The 25,054-nt window shown below is 45.1% G+C and overlaps 1 protein-coding gene across 1 annotated transcript in view; it reads left to right on the plus strand.

Moving 5' to 3' along the window:
* OTOP1 (otopetrin 1) overlaps positions 1-24,805 on the plus strand; it is a 42,890-nt gene extending 18,085 nt beyond the window's left edge. The window contains exons 4-6 of the mRNA XM_032633385.1: positions 5,790-5,920; positions 8,877-9,802; positions 24,554-24,805. Coding sequence (XP_032489276.1) covers positions 5,790-5,920; positions 8,877-9,802; positions 24,554-24,724 — 1,228 coding nt within the window. The 3' untranslated portion in view covers positions 24,725-24,805. The remainder of the gene's footprint in view (positions 1-5,789; positions 5,921-8,876; positions 9,803-24,553) is intronic.
* The last annotated feature ends 249 nt before the right edge of the window (positions 24,806-25,054 follow it).

Raw genomic sequence — 25,054 nt, forward strand, 5'->3', positions numbered from 1 at the left:
TGTGGCCTGGGAAGGGGACCCTCTGCTTTGGCCTCTCTGGGACAGCTCTGGAAGTAGGGTGTTGTGGGTTGGATTTCACTTCTGCTGTCTTAGAAACTTCCCCTTTATGAGCTTCAGTTTTTCTCATCTGTAAAATGGAGATAATAGCATAGCCAACCTCTGGGGACTGGATGAAATAATTGATGTAAAGCTTGTTCCTGGCATAGAACAAGGACTCAGTAAGTGTTGGCTCTATTATTATCTCTGATCACCTCTCCCTCGAGATGATTGTGAAGATCAAGGGAGAGAATCTACAGGATAAGAGGGTGAATTACCTAAACGCATGGTATGATTATCATGTAAGAAAGCCTCTGTGCACACATACAGGGGAATCAAGGGATGACTATTTGGTTTCTAGAAAGATCCCTCATCATATAAACTGTCAGTGAGGAACAGAAAAGTCTCCCAGTACCTCTTGAAATGAAATCTGCTATTTAAGAGAGTGACTTATATAAGACCACTGGTTGGAACTATTTTAACAGACTATTGAATTAGAAATAACTTTCATCAACCTCATTACGCAAAGAGGATCAGCTTCGACAAGGAGTGAGGCAACTATTGAGCTCTTACTGTGCGCAGAGCCTGCTGCCAGGCACTGGTGGTGATATGCAGAGGTAATGGGCCGAGCTATCCAAGCATCTAAGCATCATTCCAGGAATGTGCAGCCTGTGCTCTCCCCTGTGCAGCCCCAAGCAGTGGCCTTGGCAGTGATCTTTAACTCCCATCTTAACACGAGAAGCCACGCCTCCTGGCAGAAGGCGCCACTGCTCTGCCTCCAGGGGAGGAGAATGGACAAATGGGGTCCAATGGATAAGTCAGGGACAAATGAAGTCCAGGCCCCGATGACCCAGCAAAGGCAGCTTTAATTGTGCCTTAGGGCAGGACAAAGACTTCCACATCCATCCTCACATTTAATCCAGGCTCCGCCAGGGTAACTATGGTAACTATTCTTCTCTGCATTAAATGGATGTGGCAGGTTAGGGGACTTAGCTGGGTCTCCAGAGTGCAAGTGGCCAGCTGGGGATTCCCATCCAGTTTCTCCCATTTTGTGTGCTGGACCAGGTCACCTGGTCCTCCTTCCATCAGTGAGCCTGGGCTCCACTCGCAGCTTGAGGACAACACTTGCTGATTTTGTTCTGGGGCATGGGTTTCACTTCATCTATTCCATAGACATTCTTTAAAAAATGTCACTTTTTTTTTTCCTGATAAAACTTGTAAGGGTACAGTGTAATTAAAAATCATCATAATGCCACTGTTATGGACTGAATGTTTGTGTCCCCCCCAAATGCATATGTTGAAGCCCTAACCCCCAACGTGATGGTATTAGGTGGTGCCTTTGGGAAGTAGTTAGGTCATGAGGGTCATTAGGTCCCACTAATTCTCCATGATGGGATTAGTGTTCTTAGAGGAAGAGACACCAGATCTCCCCCTTCCTCGACTCCTGCACCGAGAGCACCCAGAGGAAAGGCCACGTGAAGACACAGTGACAGGCAGCCATCTGCAAGCCAAGAAGAGAGGCATCACCAGAGACCAACTCTGCTGGCACCTTGCTCTTGGGCTTTGAGCCTCTAGAACTGTGAGAAATAAATATCTGTTGTTTTGTTATAGCAACCACAGCTAAGACAGCCGCTACCCAGAGGTCACTACTATTCACACTTTGGTCTGTTTTCTTCCAGTCTTTTTTCAGTGAATAGATATATATTTTTTTTTCTTTTTTCCTTTTTACAACTGTGGTCCTGGTGAGGCTCTCTTCCTGACTTTCAGGTGCTGCCTTCTTGCCATGTCCTCACATGGCCTTTTCTCTGGGCAGGGAGAGAGAGACCTCTCTGGTGTCTCTTCCTCTTCTTATAAGGACACAAGTCCTATTGGATCAGGGCCCCACCCTTATGACCTCATTTAACCTTAATTACCTCCTTATACCCCATCTCCAAGTACAGTCACATTGGGGGTTAGGGCTTCAACATATACATTTTGAGGGGCCACAATACAGTCCATAACACATCTTGTTGGACATCGAATTTTTCTGAAAGTTTTTGTTGTTATTATAAATAGTACTGTGATGAACATCTTTGGCTAAAAATATTTTTGAACATCTCTGATTCTTTTCTTTTTTTAAATTATTTTATTGCAGTATAGTTGATTTACAATGTTGTGTTAATTTCTGATGTCTAGGAAAGTGATTCAGTTGTGTATATTCCTTTTCCATTACAATTTATTGCAGGATATTGAACATAGTTCCCTGTGCTATACAGTAGGACCTTGTTGTTTATCCTCTGGTTATTTTCTTGAGTTAAATTCCTAGAAGTAGGATTGTGGGGATAAAGGGTGAGATGTTTTCGACAAATGTATATTGGGTAGTTTGACCTACTGGGAACTCCTGGCTGAATGAAATGGGCTTTCCCATTCATAAAGCATTTTCTTTTACATGTGTTACTTATGAGAACCTCTCACAGTAGCCCTGTCAGGGACAGTAGGTATGATCATGATCCCACTTTGAGATGAGGAAACTGAGAAATGAAGTAAATGTCCAAGGTCAGGCAGCTCGCCTGTGCATAGCTGGGTGGGATCTGAATGCTGACTTTAAATCTACTGCTATTTCCATGGAATTGCAGTGGCTGCAGTGGCCAGCAGGGTTTGCTGGGTGAAATCTTTCTCTATGATTAGTTGACATCACAGTATATTAGATATATTGGGATTAATAAAATATCATTAAAATTATTTTCACCTGTTCCTTTTTACTATTCTTTAAATGTGGCTACTAAGAAATTAAAAATTACATATGTGGCTCACATCAGTGTCTTGCATTATCTTTGGGGGGAAAATGCTGTTCTAGCCATGTACGCAGACATTTCCCACCAGGAGTTTTCATCTGAGGGAATCCTAGAGGACTGGGGCCTAGTCCTGCCTTGGCCTTGCTTGTTGAGCAATTGGAGACAAGTCTCTCCCTGTCTCTGAGCCTCTTTCCTAAACTGGATAGTGAGTGGTTTGAACTAGATATGCTTATAACTTGATTTAGCCTGTTGTTTTTTTTTTTTAAATAGGGCAAAGTGTTAACCATTTTTGAGTTACCACCTTTCAGTTTTTTTTTTAATTTGTTTTTTCGTTGCATTGGGTCTCTGTTGTTGTGCGCAGGCTTTCTCTAGTTGTGGTGAGTGGGGTCTACTCTTCGTTGTGGTGCATGGGCTTCTCATCACGGTGGCTTCTATTGTTGCGGAGCACGGGCTCTAGGCGCGTGGGCTTCAGTAGTTGTGGCACGCGGACTCAGTAGTTGTGACTTGTGGGCTCTAAAGCGCAGGTTCAGCAGTTGTGGTGCGTGGGCTTAGTTGCTCCACGGCATGTGGGATCTTCCTGGACAAGGGCTCGAACCCATGTCCCCTGCATTGGCAGGCGGATTCTTAACCACTGCGCCACCAGGGATAGATTTAGATGTCTCTAGAAAAATTGGGAGGTTTGATAATTCAAAATGTGCATGGCAACAAAGAGCTAGAGCCAAGTTGGGGTTGTTCCCTCCAGATGGGGGGGTGGCTGCTCAGTTAGCTACAGTCCCCAGCACTCCCTAATGTTATCCCAGGCCTGCTTTAGTCATTGACATTTCTTGCCATGCCCTGGAGTTTTTAAAACTTCCCTCTCCTGGACTTACCCTTTTTTCTGATCTTTCGAGCCAATATTCCACTCTCTGTGCTTTTAGTACATACAAGGACTTTTCTCCTGGTGTGAGAATTCCTCTTACTGGTTTGAGTCCTTTACTTTTCTCAAGAGTGAAGTTTCGAGGAGCAGCAGTTCTGAAAAAAGACCTGGAAACATAAATTGAGATTAGAGAATGGCTCACAGAACCCTTCTTCATTGTGGTCTGGGGTTATCGGATCCAAGTGTGAGAAAGGCAGCTTGGCATGAGGAAACAACGCCTGCCTTTAGTTGGTAGAACAATTTCCAGATCAAATCAACAGGAGGAGCTGCCAGCTCGCAGGGAGCGTTTGTGGCAGAACAGCCAGCAGCTGTGGGCGGCATTAGTATTACCTGCTCAGGTTCAGTGGACCTGGGATGAGACAACGCCATTTGGACCAGGAAAGAGGAGAAGAAAGGGGAGCTGTGTGCATTATAAGTAAAAGAAAAGCCAGCCAGCCGGAGGCAAACAGCATTGTCTGCATTTGTCAAAGGCTCTATACAATGCCTCCCAGATGTCCTGGGGAAGGCTGGCCACAATCTATAGCAACTGGGCAAGCATGAGGGGCAAGCAGATGGACAAACAGCTGACTCAGACACCCGCAGGCGGCTGTTTCCTTCCCCACTTGTGCCTGGACACTGGGAAGTTGCCAAAGGAAGCTGGAGTTCAAATGAGGAAAGACTTTGCTTGCAGTTGCTCATGGGAACCCCAGGGGGTCATCTGGGGTTAAAACTCAGAGGAGAGGCAAGGTCAGGGTTGAGGACCCAACTGTACCATTCTTCCTGTAGGGAGATTATGGACAAGGGTGCTCTTGGTTACATGGGGAGGGGGCTCACATCCTCTGGGCCTCTGCTCTCCAACTGAGAAGTGATCAGTTACACACAGGTTTCAAGGAATTCCTCTCTCAAATCACCTGTATTTGCTGCACCTGCTCCATGCAAGGCCCATTGTTAAGCACCCTGGAAGCTACCAAAGTGAATACATCTTAAACTGGCAGCCATGGGGAATCTTTGGAGGTTTTGAAACAGACAGTGACTCCATTGGAACCATATTCCCCCAGATCCCTCCTCTGTTCTCCAGAGTCCAGAGTCCACCCTCCATGTCATTTCTTTTCTTCTTCTTTAGGAGGCAGTGTGGTCAGAGGCAAGGACAGAACTCTGAGGTCAGACGAGAACAGCCTTGTCGCTTCCTAACTTTCAAACCCCCAATGCAGCTACATATTCTATTTGTAAATAATATGGCCTAATTCCTGAACCTATCCAAGACTCCAGCAGCTCAACAGTGTCGTCACAGAGCAGGATCTTTCTATGTTTCCACTCTGCCACCCTCAGGGGGTGAGGGTTTCATCCCATGCTTGTTGCTTCATGGTCACAAGATAGCTGCCAAAACTCCAGCCTTCGTGTCTGTATTGAAGGCTGGGAAAAAGGGGGAGAAGAAGTAGGCTTTTCTCATTCTGATCTCTTCCATCAAGAAAGCAAAAGCTTTTCAGTAGTGCCCAGTAGACCTCATCTCACATCCTACTGGCCACAGTGGCCATGCTTAGCTTCAAGGGAGGCCAGATGGTGAGCTTCTGGTTTGTTTTGGTGTCTTTAGAAGTAAGGGGTAAGACAGAGGGCGTGGATAATGATCATTGGGTTGGCAACCCAACAGTAAAGGCGTACCCAGTTCTCCAGATTTCCAAAGTAGTCCTTTCATCTTTCCTTCATTGTTCTATTCCCTTTTGGAAGAAAGGGTTTGGGGTATGGTGGGGTAGGTTGCCCGTTTTTAGTAAATTTCCATCCCTGTATCCCTGCTTCCAAGACCCAGATTTTTATTTGTTTTGTTTTGTCCTGTAGACAATGAGTTGAGTACTGGCAGGTTCAAGATTAAGGCAGGATGCCAAGGTTGTGGTTTTGGAAGGTCCCATAGAACTGCCAGACAGGGGACCCTCAGGACCAGAGCCTGAGCTGCCAGATGAAATCACAATCACTGCTAAGAAGGAAGCTTGTGTGTGTGCCCGTGTACATGTGTGCAATGTCTCCATCTCACCTCACGGGGCTAGGAGCTTCCCAGGGCTGCTCAGGAAGTGAGTCCTTGTGTTTTTCAGGTTTGGGGTGATCCACTCAGTGTTCACCAACCTGCTTCTTTGGGTGAACAGCGTCCTGAATGAGTCAAAGCACCAACTTAACGAGCACAAGGAACGGCTCATCACCCTGGGCTTCGGGAACATAACAATAGGTGAGTGGTAAGAGTTGCCCAGCTGCCATCTTGGAACCGCTTGGAAACCTGCAGGGACCAGAATGTCCATAGATGGAGGTACAGGTTTCAAAGACCTGCAGGGTCCACCCAATTCAACATCGGCCAGACAATCCTCTGTTGTTGAAAATCTTTCAAAACCTCCTAAGTCTCTCATCCTGCTTCCATAAGTAGGGTGTGCTGAGCATAATTAAAGGTTTCTTCAGTGACTCAGGGACTTGTCAGATCCAGGGCTCATCATTTTGATCACCATTTCTCATGGTCCAGTTTGGTATGGAAATGAATGTCTTTGTTTACAACCTTGGAAGATTGGTGGTTGTTTCTGTTTGTGCTTTTAATTAAACCTCTATTACCAGTTCTTTCTACTAAAAGTATAGCTTTAAAAAATCCATAGAAGTCTAATGGTATGTTGTGGTTAATTGGTTTTCGTTCATTTGAAGTTTTATTTAACTCTACTTAGTTTATAATTTTGGCCCATCTTTATTCCCCCCTTGTTCCTATTGGAGCGCCTGTCTCATGACTCTTCATTTTCTTCCAAAATTCTTTAGCATTTGTGACCTGTTGCTTCTATATTAGAGCACTGGGGTTGAGAAGATTGTGGGGTAGAGGAAGGTGCAATGTACAGGGGACTGATGTCTCAGGTTTGGGTCTTGTTCCCATCACCTTCTAGCTGTGTGACCTTTGGAAAACATTCAACCACTCCGAGCCTCCCTTTTCTCTTTTATGAAGTGAAGGGTCTTGAACCATGTACTTTCCATGAGTCCTTCCAGCTTTAATGCAATGCACATCTATCCTCTCTGTACAAACCCCGGTCAGTCCCAGAGAGCAACTTTAAACCCGTTTCCTCACCAGTGCGGTGGGGATGACAAAATTAGGGGGACACACTACATTTCTTCACCACCCCTAACAAGCAGCCTGCTCTTGGGAAGGCCATTCTCTTTGGGACCCGTCTCCTCACTGGTATCAATAACAGTAACAGCAGTGACAACAATAACAAAAAGTTTTGTTAAGCATTTTCTGAGTGGCTGGCACATTAAACTCTTGTCCCAACACTCTGAGGTAGGCAACAGTGACCTCATTATATGGGTGAAGCCATTGAGCCAGAGAGAAGTTAAGTGACTAACCCAAGATCACACAGCAGATGGACGATTGAGCTGGGATTTGAATTCCAGCAATCTGGCTCCAGAGACCTTGGTGAAGATGGGATTAGATTAATTTATAAAAAAGGACTCTGTCAGCTCTAACGTTCTGTTAATCTGAACCTTTTCTCCTGAGTATTTCCCTTGTCTTTTGCATTGTATTGTATTGTGTTACAAGTGTTGGGGAAACTCCTTTTGAATTGAAAATTGCAGTGTTCTGCAAAAGTGAGGGTAATTAATGCTACTACCAAGCTTTTTTGTCTGATTTTATAAGTAGTATCATATAAATTAAGACATATCATAAATTAAAACAATGACAAAATGTAAAGAAAAAATCCACAGTAGCACCTACCCAGAAGTGCACTTAAATGCTGTTAACATCTGGTTATTTTTTGGTCTTGGTGCTATTTATTTTTTTATAGTTGAGATCATACTGTACATATTCGATCATTTTTTTTCTACAACATACAATAAGAAATAGATTTTACATTGCAACCCAAATGAACATATACCTGTATGTGTGTACACATGAAATAATAATCTTACTATCTCAGAGACACTCAAATTTCTATTGTATTTGATTCCATTTATTCAATCCTGTTTTATTCCATTGCAATTCCATTAAAAAATATATTGGTTGCTACCCTCTAAATTGATTTCACAACTGAGTTCTGTGTTGTGGTATGCATTTAAAAATACTGGATATACAATTTGTTCTTACTTTTTTCCCATTGTTATTGTAACAATTATTTTCTTGTATCATTAAAACACAATTATAATTTTTAATGGCTGCCTACTATTCTATTGTAAGGATGTACTAAAATTCATTTAACATTTTCTAAATTGTTACACATTGAGGTGTTTCTCTTTCTTTCTCAAAAACTCACAACAAAATTTTACCTAACGCTTTGACTATATTTTTGACTTGTCCTTTAGAATAGCTTGGAATTATAGGCCAGAGACTTTATATCATCTTTAAGGCTTTTGTTGCATATTTCATTAATTACTTACAGCTTTTCCCCTCCTTGTTATGAAACGGTCCTTTATACCATTGCCAAGTGTCTTTCAGAAGGTGGGGCCTGTCTCGTGCCACACTTGCTGGCTTCGGATATTCTCAAGAGGAAAATTTTTGCTGATAAGGGGCATTTTCCCTCACAAAGTTGTTTTAAAAAAGTAATTTAAAAATCACACAGGTCAATCATATTCATATAGAAAGTTTAGAAAATACAGCGAAGCAAAATCTAGAGGGAATCTTATATAAGACTGTATGTCAATTATATCTCAATAGAAGTTTCTTTTACTGAAAAAAAAAAAATTCACCTGCCATTTTTCCGCCCAGAGATAACCATTGTTAACATTTTAGTTTATGTCCTTCCAATTTTTTTCTACGTCTGTCTATCTCCCTATCTCTCTGTCTCTGTATATATATATCACCAAGATATCTATAATTTATAAAAACGGAGCCATACTCCAGCCTCTTTGGAAGCTGCTTTTGTTCAACAGTGTCTTCTGAACGTCTTTATATGCTGATGAGTAAATTTCTAAAATACCATTTGCAATGGCTGGACAATATTCTGATGTATGGATAAGATCTAATTCGTGTAATTAGTACTCTTTGGGGAGTATTCATGGCTGTCAATTTAGCCATGATATGAAACATGACCAAAAGCCATGAAATAAAGCTTTTAATTCAATGGCAAACCCAAGCATGAATCCACAGTGAGAGTATTTGTTTGTGGTTTTCTGCTTCGCCACTGAATGTTCTAATTGTCCTCCCCTGTGGTGTGTCTCCCCGCTAGTTTTAGATGACCACACGCCTCCATGTAACTGCACACCCCCGACCCTCTGCTCTGCCATCTCCCACGGGATCTACTACCTCTACCCTTTCAACATAGAATATCAGATACTGGCCTCCACGATGCTCTACGTCCTGTGGAAAAACATCGGGCGCAAAGTTGACAGTCATCAGCGTCAGAAGATGCAGTTCAGGTCTCACGGGGTCATGCTGGGCTCGGTACTGGGCCTGACCGCACTGGCTGCCACCATTGGGGTCGTGGTGGTGTATCTGATTTGGATCGGGCGTTCCAAAACCGGGAGCGAGTCAGCACTCATCATGTTCTACCTGTATGCCATCATCTTGCTAGTACTCATGGGGGCGGCAGGGCTGGCTGGGATCCGGATTTATAGGCTAGATGAGCAATCACTAGACGAGTCCAAAAATCCGGCCCGCAAACTGGATGCAGACCTGTTGGTGGGCACTGCCTCCGGCTCCTGGCTCATCTCCTGGGGCTCCATCCTGGCCATCCTCTGTGCCGAGTCCTGCCCCCCGTACACCTGGTACAACCTGCCCTACTCCATCCTGGTGGTTGTTGAGAAGTACATCCAGAACCTCTTCATCATTGAGTCTATTCACCGAGAGCCGGAGAAGCTCTCCAAGGACATCAGAACCCTGCAGGTGGTCACAGTCTACAATGGCAATGCCACATCCCTCCCTTCTTGCTTCGAGAGCAGACCTGCAGCCGGGGACGTGGCTCCCCAGGACAGCGAGATGTCACATGCGGCCAATGGAAATATGTGTCTGAGAGAAGTTGATAACAAAGAGGAAGAGGAGAAGAGCTGGGAGGGGGCCCTGGGCCCAGCCCGCCACCCCCATTTCCTGCAGGGCAATGCCCAGAGAAGAGTCTTAAGGAATATTGCAGCCTTTTTGTTCCTCTGCAATATTTCGGTAATCTGCAAGTTATTTCTTTATTTAAATATATTGATTAATCTGTTTTCCTTGCCGTTTTCAAATAAGGAATAAAGGCAGCTTTTAATCAAAATAATTTAAACGTAAGGTTAAAATATTAGACTGGAACATAGGCTTATATTCTACAAATTTGCTGACTGAGTATCTGTATGCCATGGACTGGGGTGGGAACAAAGAATTAAAGGTGAGAAGACGTAATCTCTTTCCTCAAAAAGGTCACAGTATTAGTGGGAGAGGGAGACAAGGAAAAAATATAATAGAGTGAATATGGCAAATGCTGGGACAGGGCTATCTACAAGGTGGAATGGGAGCATGGAGTCAAAGAGGGACTTCAATAAGTAGGGGATGCTTGAGGTGAGACAGAGACTCAATTAGGAGTGCTTTTGGCTGCAAATAACAGATAGCTTGATCAGCAGTATCTTCAGTCTTAAAGACAAGAATTCTGGAAGTTGGCTATTCAGGGTTGGCCTGGCAGCTGAACCCTATCATCAAGGATCCAGGCACTGTTCACCTTTCTACTGAATGTGGTTGGCACATGGTCATAGGATGGCTGCTGCAGCACCAGGCACCACATCTGGGTTCAAGACAGGAAGACAGAGGGAAGGATTGGTGCCAGGCAATGTCTGCAATTGATGTGACCACCCCTAACTGCAAGGAAGGAGGGGGAAGTGGATGGTTTGCTTTCTAGCCTCTATAATGGACGGTAACAAGGTAGAAAAAGATGTATAATCAGCCACTCAATATTGTCTGCCTCAGCCTCAAGGAACAGTTGGAAGTTTACCAACTGTGATCAAGGCAAGAAAAAGAAAGGCTTGGGGCAGAGGGCACGTGATGTGCAAAGACACAGAGGCAAAGGACACCATGGCCTATTTGAGTAGCGTGAGCAGCTTGTCATGAATTCCATACACGTGAAGCAGGGCGGGAAGCAGGATGGAGGGTCTGGTTAGACGGGTCTGGCTTGAGCAGAGCTTCATAAGCCTGGCTGAGTCTGATCTTCACGCTGAGGGCAGTAGAGGACCCTCTCAGATTTGTGTTTTAGAATGATCTAGCAGCAACGTGCAGGAAGGATGGAGGGAGGTAAGATCAAAGTCAGGGAAACCTGAACAGAAGCCCCACAGAGCTGCCCAGATAGGAAATGATGGAAACTTGAACCAGGGCAGTGCTGGTGGGGATGGTGAGAAGGAAAAGGAATACAAAGCATTGTGTATTGTTGGGATTTCTTCTAGAGGTACATAGAAGGGTGACAGGTCTGGGTAAAAAGGAGGGAGAAGCGGCCTTTGGTGCACACAGACATCAGCAGTGACTGTGTCTGGTGGAATGGTGACGACGCCCCAGCACACGGGGCCCGTCCATCATCGCAGCCAACTCTCTGCTACCAGCCTCCGTATCATCAGGGCTGCTCTGTTTCCCCAGAAGCTTACTAACTTTTTAGCTTCCTCTCCCTAATGTCAGTTGGTGCATGTCCAGAGACTGCAACTTTTGATATTACCCTAAGGCCACAAAATTGGGAGGGTCCATCTGAAGCTGAAAGGGCCATGTGTCTGCCAACCGAATCTGATTCTTGCTTTGGGTCACCTGGACCTTGGTCCCCCTCCAGGTCGGCAGACAGATGTGGGGAGTTCTGAAGGGAGAAGGGGTCCCAGAAGAGTGTGGCTCCAGGTGCGCCCTCTTCTTTCATCTTATAGACATTTATGGGGCATCTGCTCTGTGTCAGGAGCTATGTGGGTGCAGCAGTGAACAAAGGACTTAAAACAGGAGAACAAGAGAGGAGATATTAATAACTACAACGGGGCTGCATTTTATATAAGGCTTACATTCCAGAGAGGGGTGTATCAACTTAGGTTCTTATAAAGTCAGAGTTGGTTCTAGAAAGCCCCTAAAGCGTGTTGTTTTTTATGCACCCCAAGGTATGAAGATCTCTCTTTTCAGTGAGTTCAGAAAGACCACTTTCCCTGTGTTGGTTTTTTGCTTGATCACCAGGTGGTACACTTGGCTTGCTTTTTTTGGACCAGCTTGACCGAGAATAGCACTGCTACACTAGAATCGAGTGGCAACTGATGTTCTCTTGGGACCCGAAGGCCAGGTTCAGGGCTCTGGACCAGGAGAAGTAAAGGCCAGGTTCAGGGCTCTGGACCAGGAGAAGTACACGTTTTATCTCTTCATCTCTGTGCTCTGCCCCTGATGGCCCCAGGCACTGCCTCCTTTCCCTGGGGAGTGAGCCATAGGACGGAAATGAATGCAGGCTGATGTCTTAGGATGACCTGAGCCAACTCCACGGGCAGCACTTTGAAACCCTGCACTTCAACCCATGTTGTGCTGAGGGCATCTGGCAGAGGCAGGAACTGTTTCTGTTCGGGACCAGGAGCTGGCGCAGAGGCAGCAGCTGGAGGTGCTGGTATGCACGACCACGTGGGGCGATTGGCAGCTGTGGGGTGGACAGTAAAGGGCGGTGGGTGTGATGATGGAAGACTTTGGGTGCTGTGGGAACACTGGGGTTCAGGGGAGGCCTCCTCTTGGTGGAGTGGGGCAGTCTGGGCGGAGCAGCAGGTACGGGGAAGGCACGGATGCAGAGCAAGGTAGGGCTTGCTGGATGCGCTCAAGAACTGGAAGGAAACCCACGTGGCTAGAACTTGGAGAGCAAGAAGAGAGAGGCGTGGCCACAAGCCAGGACTTAATCCTAAATGCAACAGAAAACCATCTAAGGGTTTTATGCTCTGAGTGACAAGATCTGATTTGTGTTTTTATTCTTTTAAATTAAATTAAATTTTAATGGTGGTAATGAACACATAACCTAAAATTTACCATTTTAACCATTTTCCAGTGTACGATTCTGTAGCATTTACTGCATTCACACGATTGTGCTACCATCACCGCCACCCACCTCTAAAACTTTTTCACTTTGCAAAACTAAAATTTTGTACTCATGAAACAACTCTCCATTCCCTTCACCCCCATCCCCTGGCGACCACCGTTCTACTCTCTTTCTCTATGAGTTTGACTCTGGGTATCTCATATAAGTGGAACCATACGGGATTTATCTCACGTGGTGCAAGGACCTTCAGGTTCATCCATGTTGTAGTCTGTGGAGGGAGAGGGATGCCAAGAGCGGCTCCCAGGTTCTGCCTTGAGTTCCTGATACATGGTGATGCTACTTATGGAGATTGGGGTCTCTGGAGGGGGAGCAGGCTTGGGAGGGGCTCAGGTGGAAGGAAGCACGTGAGTTTAGTACTGGACACTTTCAGTGGTAAGGACATCCAAGTGGACATAACCAACAGGCAGATATTTTGGTTTTCTATTGCTGTGTAACCAGTGACCCCAAATGCATGACAAAAACAACAACCATTTTACTATGTCTCAGGAACTTGTGGATTAGGAATTCTGGCAGGGCTTGGCTGGACAATTCTATTCCTAATGAAACTGACTGAAGCTACTGGATGGGCTGCTTGGGTTGGAAAGTCCACGATCTGGTGCCTTGGGTTGGGGAGGCTGAAAGGCTGGACTCAGTGGGGACTCTGGCTGCAGCGTATTCATGGGGACTCTCCAGCACAGCGGTCTCAGGGGAGGTGGACTTCTTAGGTGATGGCTCAGGACCCAGAGCCAGGCTTCCAAAGGACTGGAAGTGCCAGTCTCTTAAGGTCTGGGTGTGGACATTGCACGGCACCATTTCTGCCATATTTTATGGGTCCAGCAGTGATAGCGTCCACCCAGATTCAAGGGAAGGGGGCATAGGTTGCCTTTCAAGGGGATGAGTAGCAAGAATTATAGCCAACTTCACAGCAGATGGAAAGATCTGGATTTCAGGAAAGAGGTCCATAAACTCTTCTTTTATTCTCATTTTCATTCTTTTTTCTTTTTAACATATTTAATGGAGTATAATTTGCTTTACAATGTTGTGTTAGTTTCTGCTGTGTATAACAAAGTGAATCAGCTATACATATACATATATCCCCGTTTCTCCTCACTCTTGCGTCTCCCTCCCACCCTCCCTATCCCACCCCTCTAGGTGGTCACAAAGCATCGAGCTGATCTCCCTGTGCTATGCAGCTATTTTCCCCTAGCTATCTGTTTTACATTTGGTAGTGTATATATGCCAATGCTATTCTTTCACTTCATCCCAGCTTACCCTTTCACCTCCCCGTGTCCTCAAGTCCATTCTCTATGTCTGTGTCTTTATTTCTGTCCTGCCCCTAGGTTCATCAGAGCCTTTTTTTTTTTTTTTTTTAGATTCCATATATATGTGTTAGCATACGGTATTTGTTTTTCTCTTTCTGGCTTACTTCAATCTGTATGACGGACTCTAGGTCCATCCACCTCACTACAAATAACTCAATTTCGTTTCTTTTTATGGCTGAGTAATATTCCATTGTATACATGTGCCATATCTTCTTTATCCATTCGTCTGTCGATGGACACTTAGGTTGCTTCCATGTCCTGGCTATTGTAAATAGAGCTGCAATGAACATTGTGGTACATGACTCTTTTTGAATTATGGTTTTCTCAGGGTATATGCCCAGTAGAGGGATTGCTGGGTCATAAGGTAGTTCTATTTTTAGTTTTTTAAGGAACCTCCATACTGTTCTCCATAGTGGCTGTATCAACATTCCCATCAACAGTGCAAGAGGGTTCTGTTTTCTCCACACCTTCTCCAGCATTTATTGTTTGTAGGTTTTTTGATGATGGGCATCCTGACTGGTGTGAGGTGATACCTCACTGTGGTTTGATTTGCATTTCTCTAATGATTAGTGATGTTGAGCATCCTTTCATGTGTTTGTTGGCAATCTGTATATCTTCTTTGGAGAAATGTCGATTTAGGTCTTCTGCCCATTTTTGGATTGGGTTGTTCTTTTTTTGATATTGAGCTGCATGAGCTGCTTGTATATTTTGGAGATTAATCCTTTGTCAGCTGCTTCATTTGCAAATATTTTCTCCCATTCTGAGGGTTGTCTTTTGGTCTTATTTATTGGTTCCTTTGCTGTGCAAAAGCTTTTAAGTTTCATTAGGTCCCATTTGTTTATTTTTGTTTTTATTTCCATTTCTCTAGGAGGTGGGTCAGAAAGAATCTTGCTGTGATTTATGTCATAGAGTGTTCTGCCTATATTTTCCTCTAAGAGTTTTATAGTGTCTGGCCTTACATTTAGGTCTTTAATCCATTTTGAGTTTATTTTTGTGTATAGTGTTTGGGAGTGTTCTAATTTCATTCTTTTACATGTAGCTATCCAGTTTTCCCAGCGCCACTTATTGAAGAGACTGTCTTTTCTCCATTGTATATTCTTGCCTCCTTTGTCAGAGATAAGGTGACCATATTTGTGTGGGTTTACCTCTGAGCTTTCTCTCCTGTTCCATTGATCTATATTTCTGTTTTTGTGCCAGTACCATACTGTCTTGATTACTGTAGCTTTGTAGTATAGTCTGAAGTCAGGGAGCCTGATTCCTCTGGCTCCGTTTTTCTTTCTCAGGATTGCTTTAGCTATTCGGGGTCTTTTGTGTTTCCATACAAACTGTAAATTTTTTTATTCTAGTTTTGTGAAAAATGCCATTGGTAGCTTGATAGGGATTGCACTGAATCTGTAGATTGCTTTGGGTAGTATAGTCATTTCCACAATGTTGATTGTTTCAATCCAAGAACATGGTATATCTCTCCATCTGGTTGTATCACCTTTAATTTCTTTCATCAGTGTCTTATCTGCATACAGGTCTTTTGTCTCCTTAGGTAGGTTTATTCCTAGGTATTTTATTATTTTTGTTGCAATGGTAAATGGGAGGGTTTCCTTAATTTATCTTTCAGATTTTTTATCATTAGTGTATAGGAATGCAAGAGATTTATGTGCATTAATTTTGTATCCTGCTACTTTACCAAATTTATTGATTAGCTCTAGTAGTTTTCTCGTAGCATCTTTAGGATTCTCTATGTATAGTATCATGTCATCTTCAAGCAGTGACAGCTTTACTTCTTTTCTGATTTGGATTCCTTTTATTTCTTTTTCTTCTCTGAGTGCTGTGGCTAAAACTTTCAAAACTATGTTGAATAATAGTGGTGAGAGTGGGCATCCTTGTCTTCTACCTGATTTTAGACGAAATGGTTTCAGTTTTTCACCATTGAGAACGATGTTGGCTGTGGGTTTATCATATATGGCCTTCATTATGTTGAGGTAAGTTCCCTCTATGCCTACTTTCTGGAGAGTTTTTTTTTTTTTTTTTTGCTGTACGCCGGCCTCTCACTGCTGCGGCCCCTCCCGTTGCAGAGCGCAGGGTCCGGACGCGCAGGCCCAGCGGCCATGGCTCACGGGCCCAGCCGCTTCGCAGCATGTGGGATCCTCCCGGACCAGGGCATGAACCCATGTCCCCTGCATCGGCAGGTGGACTCTCAAACACTGCGCCACCAGGAAGCCCTGGAGAGTGTTTTTCATAAATGGGTGTTGAATTTTCTTGCAAGCTTTTTCTGCATCTATTGAGGTGATCATATGGTTTCTAGCCTTCAGTTTGTTAATATAGTGTATCACATTGATTTGTGTGTATTGAAGAATCCTTGCATTCCCGGGATAAACTGCACTTGATCATGGTCTATGATTTTTTTTTTTTTTTTTTTTTTTTTTTGCGGTACTCCGGCCTCTCACTGTTGTGGCCTCTCCCGTTGCGGAGCACAGGCTCCGGACGCGCAGGCTCAGCGGCCATGGCTCACGGGCCCAGCCGCTCCGCGGCATGTGGGATCCTCCCGGACCGGGGCACGAACCCGTGTCCCCTGCATCGGCAGGCGGACTCTCAATCACTGCGCCACCAGGGAAGCCCGGTCTATGATCTTTTTAATGTGTTGTTGGATTCTGTTTGCTAGTATTTTGTTGAGGATTTTTTCATGTATGTTCATCAGTGATAATGGCTTTCTTTTTTGTAGTTTTCTTTTTTTGTGATATCATTGTCTGGTTTTGGTATCAGGGTGATGGTGGCCTCATAGAATGAGTTTGGGAGTGTTCCTCCCTCTGCTATACTTTGGAAGAGTTTGAGAAGGATAGGTGTTAGCTCTTCTCTAAATGTTTGATAGAATTCACCTGTGAAGCCATCTGGTTCTGGGCTTTGGTTTGTTGGAAGATTTTTAATCACAGTTTCAATTTCAGTGCTTATGATTGGTCTGTTCATATTTTCTATTTCTTCCTGGTTTAGTCTTGGAAGTTTGCACTTTTCTAAGAATTTGTCCATTTCTTCCAGGTTGTCCATTTTATTGGCATATAGTTGCTTGTATTTGTCTCTCATGATCCTTTGTATTTCTGCAGTATCAGTTGTTACTTCTCCTTTTTCATTTCTAATTCTGCTGATTTGAGTCCTCTCCCTTTTTTTTCCTTGATGATTCTGGCTAATGGTTTATCAATTTTGTTTATCTTCTCAAAGACCCAGCTTTTAATTTTATTGATCTTTGCTATTATTTCCTTCATTTCTTTTTCATTTATTTCTGATCTGATCTTTATGATTTCTTTCCTTCTGCTAACTTTGTGGGGTTTTTTGTCCTTCTTTCTCTAATTGTTTTAGGTGTAAGGTTAGGTTGTTTATTTGAGATTTTTCTTGTTTCTTGAGGTAGGATTGTATTGCTATAAACTTCCCTCTTAGAACTGCTTTTGCTGCATCCCATAGTTTTTGGGTCATCGTGTTTTCATTGTAATTTGTTTCTAGGTAATTTTTGATTTCCTCTTTGATTTCTTCAGTGATGTCTTGGTTATTTAGGAATATATTGGTTAGCCTCCATGTGTTTGTTTTTTTTACAGTTTTTTTTCCTGTAATTGATATCTAGTCTCATACATTGTGGTTGGAAAAGATACGTGATACAATTTCAATTTTCTTAAATTTATACCAAGGCTTGATTTGTGACCCAAGATATGATCTATCCTGGAGAATGTTCCATGAGCACTTGAGAATGTGTATTCTGTTGTTTTTGGATGGAATGTCCTATAAATATCAATTAAGTCCATCTTGTTTAATGTATCATTTAAAGCTTGTGTTTCCTTATTTATTTTCATTTTGGATGATCTGTCCATTGGTGAAAGTGGGGTGTTAAAGTCCCCTACTATGATTGTGTTACTGTCAATTTCCCCTTTTATGGCTGTTAGCACTTGCCTTATGTATTGAGGTGCACCTATGTTGAGTGCATAAATATTTACAATTGTTATATCTTCTTCTTGGGTTGATCCCTTGATCATTATGTAGTATCCTTCTTTGTCTCTTGTAATAGTCTTTATTTTGAAGTCTATTTTGTCTGATATGAGTATAGCTACTCCAGCTCTCTTTTTTTTTTTTTTTTTTTTTAAATTTATTTATTCATTTTTGGCTGCGTTGGGTCTTCATTGGTGCGCACGGGCCTTCTCTAGTTGTTGGAGAGTGCATGCTTATCGTGGTGGCTTCTCTTGTTGCAGAACACAGGCTGTAGGCTCACGGACTTCAGTAGTTGTGGCATGTGGGCTCAGTTGCTCTGTGGCATGTGGGATCCTCCCAGACCAGGGCTCGAACCCGGGTCTCCTGCATTGGCAGGCAGATTCTTAACCACTGTGCCACCAGGGAAGCCCCTCCAGCTCTCTTTTGATTTCCATTTGCATGGAATATATTTTTCCATCCCCTCACTTTCAGTCTGTATGTGTCCCTAGGTCTGAAGTATGATCTTCTGTAGACAGTGTATATACAGGTCTTGTTTTTGTATCCATTCAGCCAGTGTATGTCTTTTGGTTGGAGCTTTTAATCCATTTACATTTAAGGTAATTATTGATATGTATGTTCCTATTACCATTTTCCTAATTGTTTTGGGTTTGTTATTGTAGGTCTTTTCCTTCTCTTCTGTTTCCTGCCTAGAGATGTTCCTTTAGAATTTGTGATAAAGCTGGTTTGGTGGTGCTGAATTCTCTTAACTTTCGCTTGTCTGTAAAAGTTTTAATTTCTCCATCGAATCTGAATGAGATCCTTGCTGGGTAGAGTAATCTTGGTTGTAGGTTGTTCCCTTTCATCACTTTAAATATGTCCTGCCACTCTCTTCTGGTTTGCAGGGTTTCTGCTTAAAGATCAGCTGTTAACCTTATTGGGTTTCCCTCTTATGTTATTTGTCACTTTTCCCTTGCTGCTTTTAATATTTTTTCTTTGAATTTAATTTTTGATAGTTTGATTAATATGTGTCTTGGCGTGTTTCTCCTTGGATTTATTCGGTATGGGACTCTCTGTGCTTCCTGGACTTGATTGACTATTTCCTTTCCCATATTAGGGAAATTTTCAACTCTAATCTCTTCAGATATTTTCTCAGTCCCTTTCTTTTTTCTCTTCTTCTTCTGGGACCCCTATAATTCGAATGTTGATGCATTTAATGTTGTCCCAGAGGTCTCTGAGACTGTCCTCAATTCTTTTCATTCTTTTTTATTTATTCTGCTCTGCAGTAGTTATTTCCACTATTTTATCTTCCAGGTGACTCCATTTTTCTGCCTCCGTTATTCTGCTGTTGATTCCTTCTAGAGTATTTTTAATTTCATTTATTGTGTTGTTCATCATAGTTTGTTTGCTCTTTAGTGCTTCTAGGTCCTTGTTAAACATTTCTTGTATTTTCTCCATTCTGTTTCCGAGATTTTGGATCATCTTTACTGTCATTATTCTGAAATATTTTTCAGGTAGACTGCTTATTTCCTCTTCATTTGTTTGGTCTGGTGGGTTTTTACGTTGCTCCTTCATCTGCTGCATATTTCTCTGTCTTCTCATTTTGTTTAACTTACTGTGTTTGGGGTCTTCTTTTCGCAGGCCTCAAGTCCTTAGTTCCCATTATTTTTGGTGTCTGCCCCCAGTGGGTGAGGTTGGTTCAGTGCCTGTGTAGGCTTCCTGGTGGGGGGGACTGGTGCCTGTGTTCTGGTGGGTGGGACTGTATCTTGTCCTTCTGGTGGGGAGGGCCATGTCCAGTGGTGTGTTTTGGAGTGTCTTTGAACTTAGTATGACTTTAGGCAGCCTCTCTGCCTAAAATGTGGGGTTGTGTTTCTGTCTTGCTAGTTGTTTGGCATGGGGTGTCCAGCACTGGAATTTGCTGGCCGTTGGGTGGAGCTGGGTCTTAGCGTTGAGATGGAGATCTCTGGGAGAGCTCTTGCTGATTGATATTACGTGGGGCTGGGAGGTTTCTGGTGGTCCAATGTCCTGGACTAGTCCTCCCACCTCAGAGGCTCAGGCCTGACACCTGGCCGGAGCACCAAGACCCTGCCAGTCACATGGCTCAGAAGAAAAGGAAGAGAGAAAAAAAACAAAAACAAAAACAAACAAAAGGTGAACAGACAGAACCCTCGGACAAATGGTAAAAGCAAACCTGTACAGACAAAATCACGCAAAGAAGCATACACATACACACTCACAAAAAGAGAAAAAAGAAAAAATATATATATATTAAAAAAAAAAGGAAGAGAGCAACCAAACCAATAAACAAATCCACCAATGATAATAAGTACTAAATACTAAACTAAGATAAACATAAAACCAGAAACAAATTAGATGTAGAAAGCAAACTCCAAGTCTACAGTTGCTCCCAAAACCCACTGCCTCAATTTTGGGAACATTCGTTGTCTATTCAGGTATTCTTCAGATGCAGGGTTTATCAAGTTGATTGTGGGGATTTAATCTGCTGCTCTGGGGCTGCATGGAGAAATTTTCCTTTCTCTTCTTTATTAGCACGGCTCCTGGGGTTCAGCTTTGGTTTAGGCCCTGCCTCTGTGTGTAGGCTGCCCTCAGGAGTCTGTTACCCACCCAGACAGGAGGGGGTTAAAGCAGCAGCTGATTAGGGGGCTCTTGCTCACTCAGGCCAGGGGGAGGCAGGGGTACAGTAGTCATAATTGGGATGCGGGGTGAGACTGGCGTGATGTTACAACAGCCTGAGCTGTGCCGTGTGTTCTCCCGGGGAACTTGTCCCTGGATCATGGGACCCTGGCAGTGGCGGGCTGCACAGGCTCCCAGGGTGGGCATGGGTAGTGACCTATGCTTCCACACAGGATTCTTGGTGGCAGCAGCAGCAGCGTTAGTGGTTCATGCCTGTCTCTGGTGTCTGAGCTGTTAGCCACGGATTGTGCCCGTATCTGGAGCTCATTTAGGCAGTGCTCTGCCCCCTGTGTGCAGACAGGGGAGGAATCCCCTCTCCTTGTGCACCCGGAAACAATGGTCTCTTGCCTCTCCAACAGGTCCAGACTTTTTCCTGGACTCCTTTCCAGCTAGCTCTGGCGCACTAGCCCCTTCAGGCTGTGTTCACGCCGCCAACCCCAGTCCATTCCCTGGGGTCTGACCTCCAAAGCCCGAGCCTCAGCTCCCAGCCCCGCCCTCCCCGGCGGGTGAGCAGACAAGCCTCTCGGGCTGGTGAGTGCTGGTCAGCACTGATCCTCCGAGCGGGAATCTCTCCGTTTTGCCCTCCGCACCCCTGTAGCTGCGCTCTCCTCCATGACTCCGAGGCTTCCCCCCTCCGCCACCCGCAGTCTCCGCCCACGAAGGGGCTTCCTAGTGTGTGGAAACCTTTCCTCCTTCACAGCTCCCTCCCAGAGGGGCAGGTCCCGTCCCTATTCTTTTATCTCTGTTTTTTCTTTTTTCTTTTGCCCTACCCAGGTACGTGGGGAGTTTCTTGCCTTTTGGGAAGTCTGAGGTCTTCTGTCAGCATTCAGTAGTTGTTCTGTAGGAGCTGTTCCACATGCAGCTGTGTTTTTGATGTATTCATGGGGAGGAAGGTGATCTCCACGTCTTACTCTTCGGCCATCTTGAAGGTCTCTTCCTTTTCTTCTCATTTTCCCTCCTTCTTGACAATATGTCCTCCGTGTGCCCACTGAGGGCCAGCAGTGCTGTGCATGATGAGGGTGCAGCACGCCCCAGAGCTCTGGTCTTCCTCCTATGGGGTCTATAAACCAGATGGCAGGACTAGCAACAAAAAATCAAACAGGAGAAATGCCTATAGTGCTGCATGCCCTGCAGGGAAGTAAGAAAGGATGGGCGTGAAGTGGTGCTTGGATGGCCATGGTAGATCACATGGCCAAGTTGGTGGGAAGGGCTTTCTCAGGCAGTGGGATTAGAGACCAGAGCTGGATGGCAGAAGGAGCCATGGGTGCTCCAGGCAGAGGAATCAGCCGGTGCAAAACCCTTGGTGGGGGGAGCTTTCCTCCTTTGAGAAGAGGAGGAAGGCCATGTGACTGGGGTGGGTGGGTAGGGGACAATCTGGGGAGCTGGGCTGGGGGGTGGTAAGGGACCATCTAACAGAGAGCTCTGCCATCCCATGTAGCAGGTAGATTTTATTTTAGATGTACTGTGAAGCCCTTGGGTGTTTAACCAGGAAAGGGACACCATCTTACATAAATAGTTAATCTGGCGATGAGTGGTGAATAGACTGTAGGCTGAGAGCTTAAGCAGGGCGCCACTGCAATGGTCCAGGTGAGAGATGGGGGTGGTGGCCTGGCAGGTGGAGTGGAGAGAAACGGGTGGATTGAGAATTGATGGATTGGGTGGCAGGTGGATTGTTATGAGAATGAGTGAGAAGATGAGGATGATGCCTGAAATTTGATTGAGCCTCTGGGAGGAAGATGTTCCTGAGGAGATGGGGAGAAATGGGAATGTAATGTTGAGTTTGAGATGCATTTCAGACAACCAAGTAGCCAGTGAGATATACAAGCCTGCAATTCTCAAGGGTGGACCAGGCTGGTGATTTAGATTGGGAAGTCGTAGGCCCATAGCTGGTATTTACAACCAGGACTGGGTGAGATCATTAGTGGTCATGGGTATAGGGTAGAGAAGAGGACCCAGGAATGAATGAGCCCTGGGACCAGCCAACGTTAAGAGACAGAACAAAGGAGGAGGAACCAGCTAAGGAGGGCGGGAAGAACCAGCTGGCATGGGAGGATGACGCTTAAGGACCCAGAACACAGAGAACAAAGTGGGCTAGAGATATAAGCCCATGAGTGTTCTATATGGAGATGTTAATGAAAGCCATGTGTATCAGATACCCATTGCTGCGTAAGAAATGAGCCCTAAACTCGGCAACTTAAAACAACAGACATTTCTTATTTCACAGCTTCTCTGGGTCAGGAATCTGAGTGTGACTTAGCTGGGTGGCTCTGCTCAGGGTCCCTTACAGGCTGTGGTCAAAGTGCCCACTGGGGCTGCAGTCATTTCATGGCTGGATTTTGGAGGGGAAGGGGGTCTGTTTCTAAACTCACTTATGTGGCTGTTGGAAGGATTCAGTTCCTGGTGGGCTGTTGGGCTGTTGGGCTGAGGGTTTGAGTTCCTTGCTGGCTGCGGGCCTGAGATCCCCCTCAGTTCCTGGCCATGTGGCCTCTCCATAGGCTGGCTCACATGGCAGCCAGCTTCCTCTCTTGCAAGAGGGGGTGAGCAAGATGGACTCCAGAGTCCTTTTGTAACCTAATCTCAGAAGTGACATCCCATGACTTGTGTCATGTTCTGTTGGTTAGAAGAGAGTCACTAGATTCAGTCCAACTCAGGGGGACAGGGCTCCACAAGATTCCCAGGAGGTGGGACCATGGGGGGTCATCCGAGAGGCTACCTGCCACAGTGTAGGGGTGGAGAAAGTTGTAGAAATGTCAGTGTGAGAGGGAAGTAGGTCTAGGAGCCCAACAATTTAGGGGGAGGTAGAGGAGGAGGAACTGGGACACGGAGGCTGAGAAGGGGGAACCAGTGTGTAGATTCCATGAGCAACAAAAATAATAGGTTATTGCTTTATGTTTTGCAGATGTAGTTGCCATTTTATTCTCACCTGAGCCCTCTGAGACAGGTGTTAGTATTCCCATCTTATAGGTGAGGAAACTGTGGCTTGGAGATATTAAATTATAGTCTGTAAGTGGCAGGAACCCAGGGCTGGTTCCACGGCATGTGCTTCTCCTCCCGATCAGGGGGATGTGGGCAGGGCCTGGGCTGCCTCTCTAAGCCAAGAACAAGACAGAAAAAGGACCACAGAACTCCCCAGCCCAGACCCACGTGGCTGGGACCCCCAAGCACCAATGGTGAAATGTAAAGACGGGTGTGGGAAACAGGGAGCACCACTGTAGGAAAACACTGGAGGCTATGGGAACACACAGGGAGTTCCTGCCTGACTGGTTAGATCAAGGAGGGCTTCCTGGAAGGGGAGGTGTCTCAGGACTCGGAAGAAGGTAAGACTTAGCAGAAGGAAGACAGGGAGTCCCTGATAGAGGAAGAGGCAGGAGCAAAACCCTGAAGGCTGGGGAAAGGCACATTTGGGGGCTGTGCACAGCCCGGGAGGGCCAGAGTGAAGGGCGTGACGAGAGATGTGGAGACGTGGACGTGTTCCCGATCACTGAGGGAATTTGGACTGTCTCCTGAAGGCATTTGGAGCCCTGGTGCGTGGTCAGCAGAGAAGTGACAAGGTCAGATGTGTGCTTTATAAAGATCACTCTGAAGCCATGTGATGTGCTGGAGCGGGGTGTGGGGGGGAATCGAAGGCACCCATTGGAGTGGGGGGGATCATGGGAGGCATTGCAGCAGTCCGGGGAAGGGGAGATGGAGGACCAGACCAAGGTGAGGGCTGTGGGGATGGAGAGAACCAGGTAGGTGTGAAGAGCATTCATGCAGCATCGGGGCTCAGTGGACTGGCTCAGTGGACTCCATAGAGATGGGAAACACACAGGGGCTGCTTACCCCTGTGACAGGTGTGACTTGGTCTCCCTGAGTCCAAGTCAGCACCTGGGTTTGTGGGGGGCCCCCGGGCGGCTGCTAGGACCACCTCCTCTTCTCTTGCAGCTCTGGATCCCTCCCGCCTTTGGCTGCCGCCCCGAGTATGACAACGGATTGGAGGAAATTGTCTTTGGCTTTGAACCCTGGATAATAGTGGTCAACCTGGCCATGCCTTTTTCTATTTTCTACCGAATGCACGCAGCTGCCTCCCTCTTTGAGGTCTATTGTAAGATATAATCTGTCTCCACATCAAAGACTGAGGAGAGAGCTAACAAGAGAATTCAGTGGAGCCACCTGGGAATGGCGAGGTCGGGCAAATATTGCCTTACAAATGTGAGAAGGGCTGCCTTTTGTCTGCGATAATTGTTTTTCCCATGAGCTGGAATTGCCCATCACCCTGGATGAGTGTAAACAAGTTAGATCAAAATCTGAGATGGCTGAAGTCTGCCCTTGGTTAGTTAATTCTAATTGAACCTAAATTATTTGATCTCCTTCGAAATGAGATCCTCTGTTTTAGAATAATGTGATTTCAGGTCAGAAAAAAATATATCCAGTTTGTTTTTCATT

Source organism: Phocoena sinus, chromosome 5 (genome assembly GCF_008692025.1).
Source record: "Phocoena sinus isolate mPhoSin1 chromosome 5, mPhoSin1.pri, whole genome shotgun sequence".
Classification (NCBI taxonomy): domain Eukaryota; kingdom Metazoa; phylum Chordata; class Mammalia; order Artiodactyla; family Phocoenidae; genus Phocoena; species Phocoena sinus.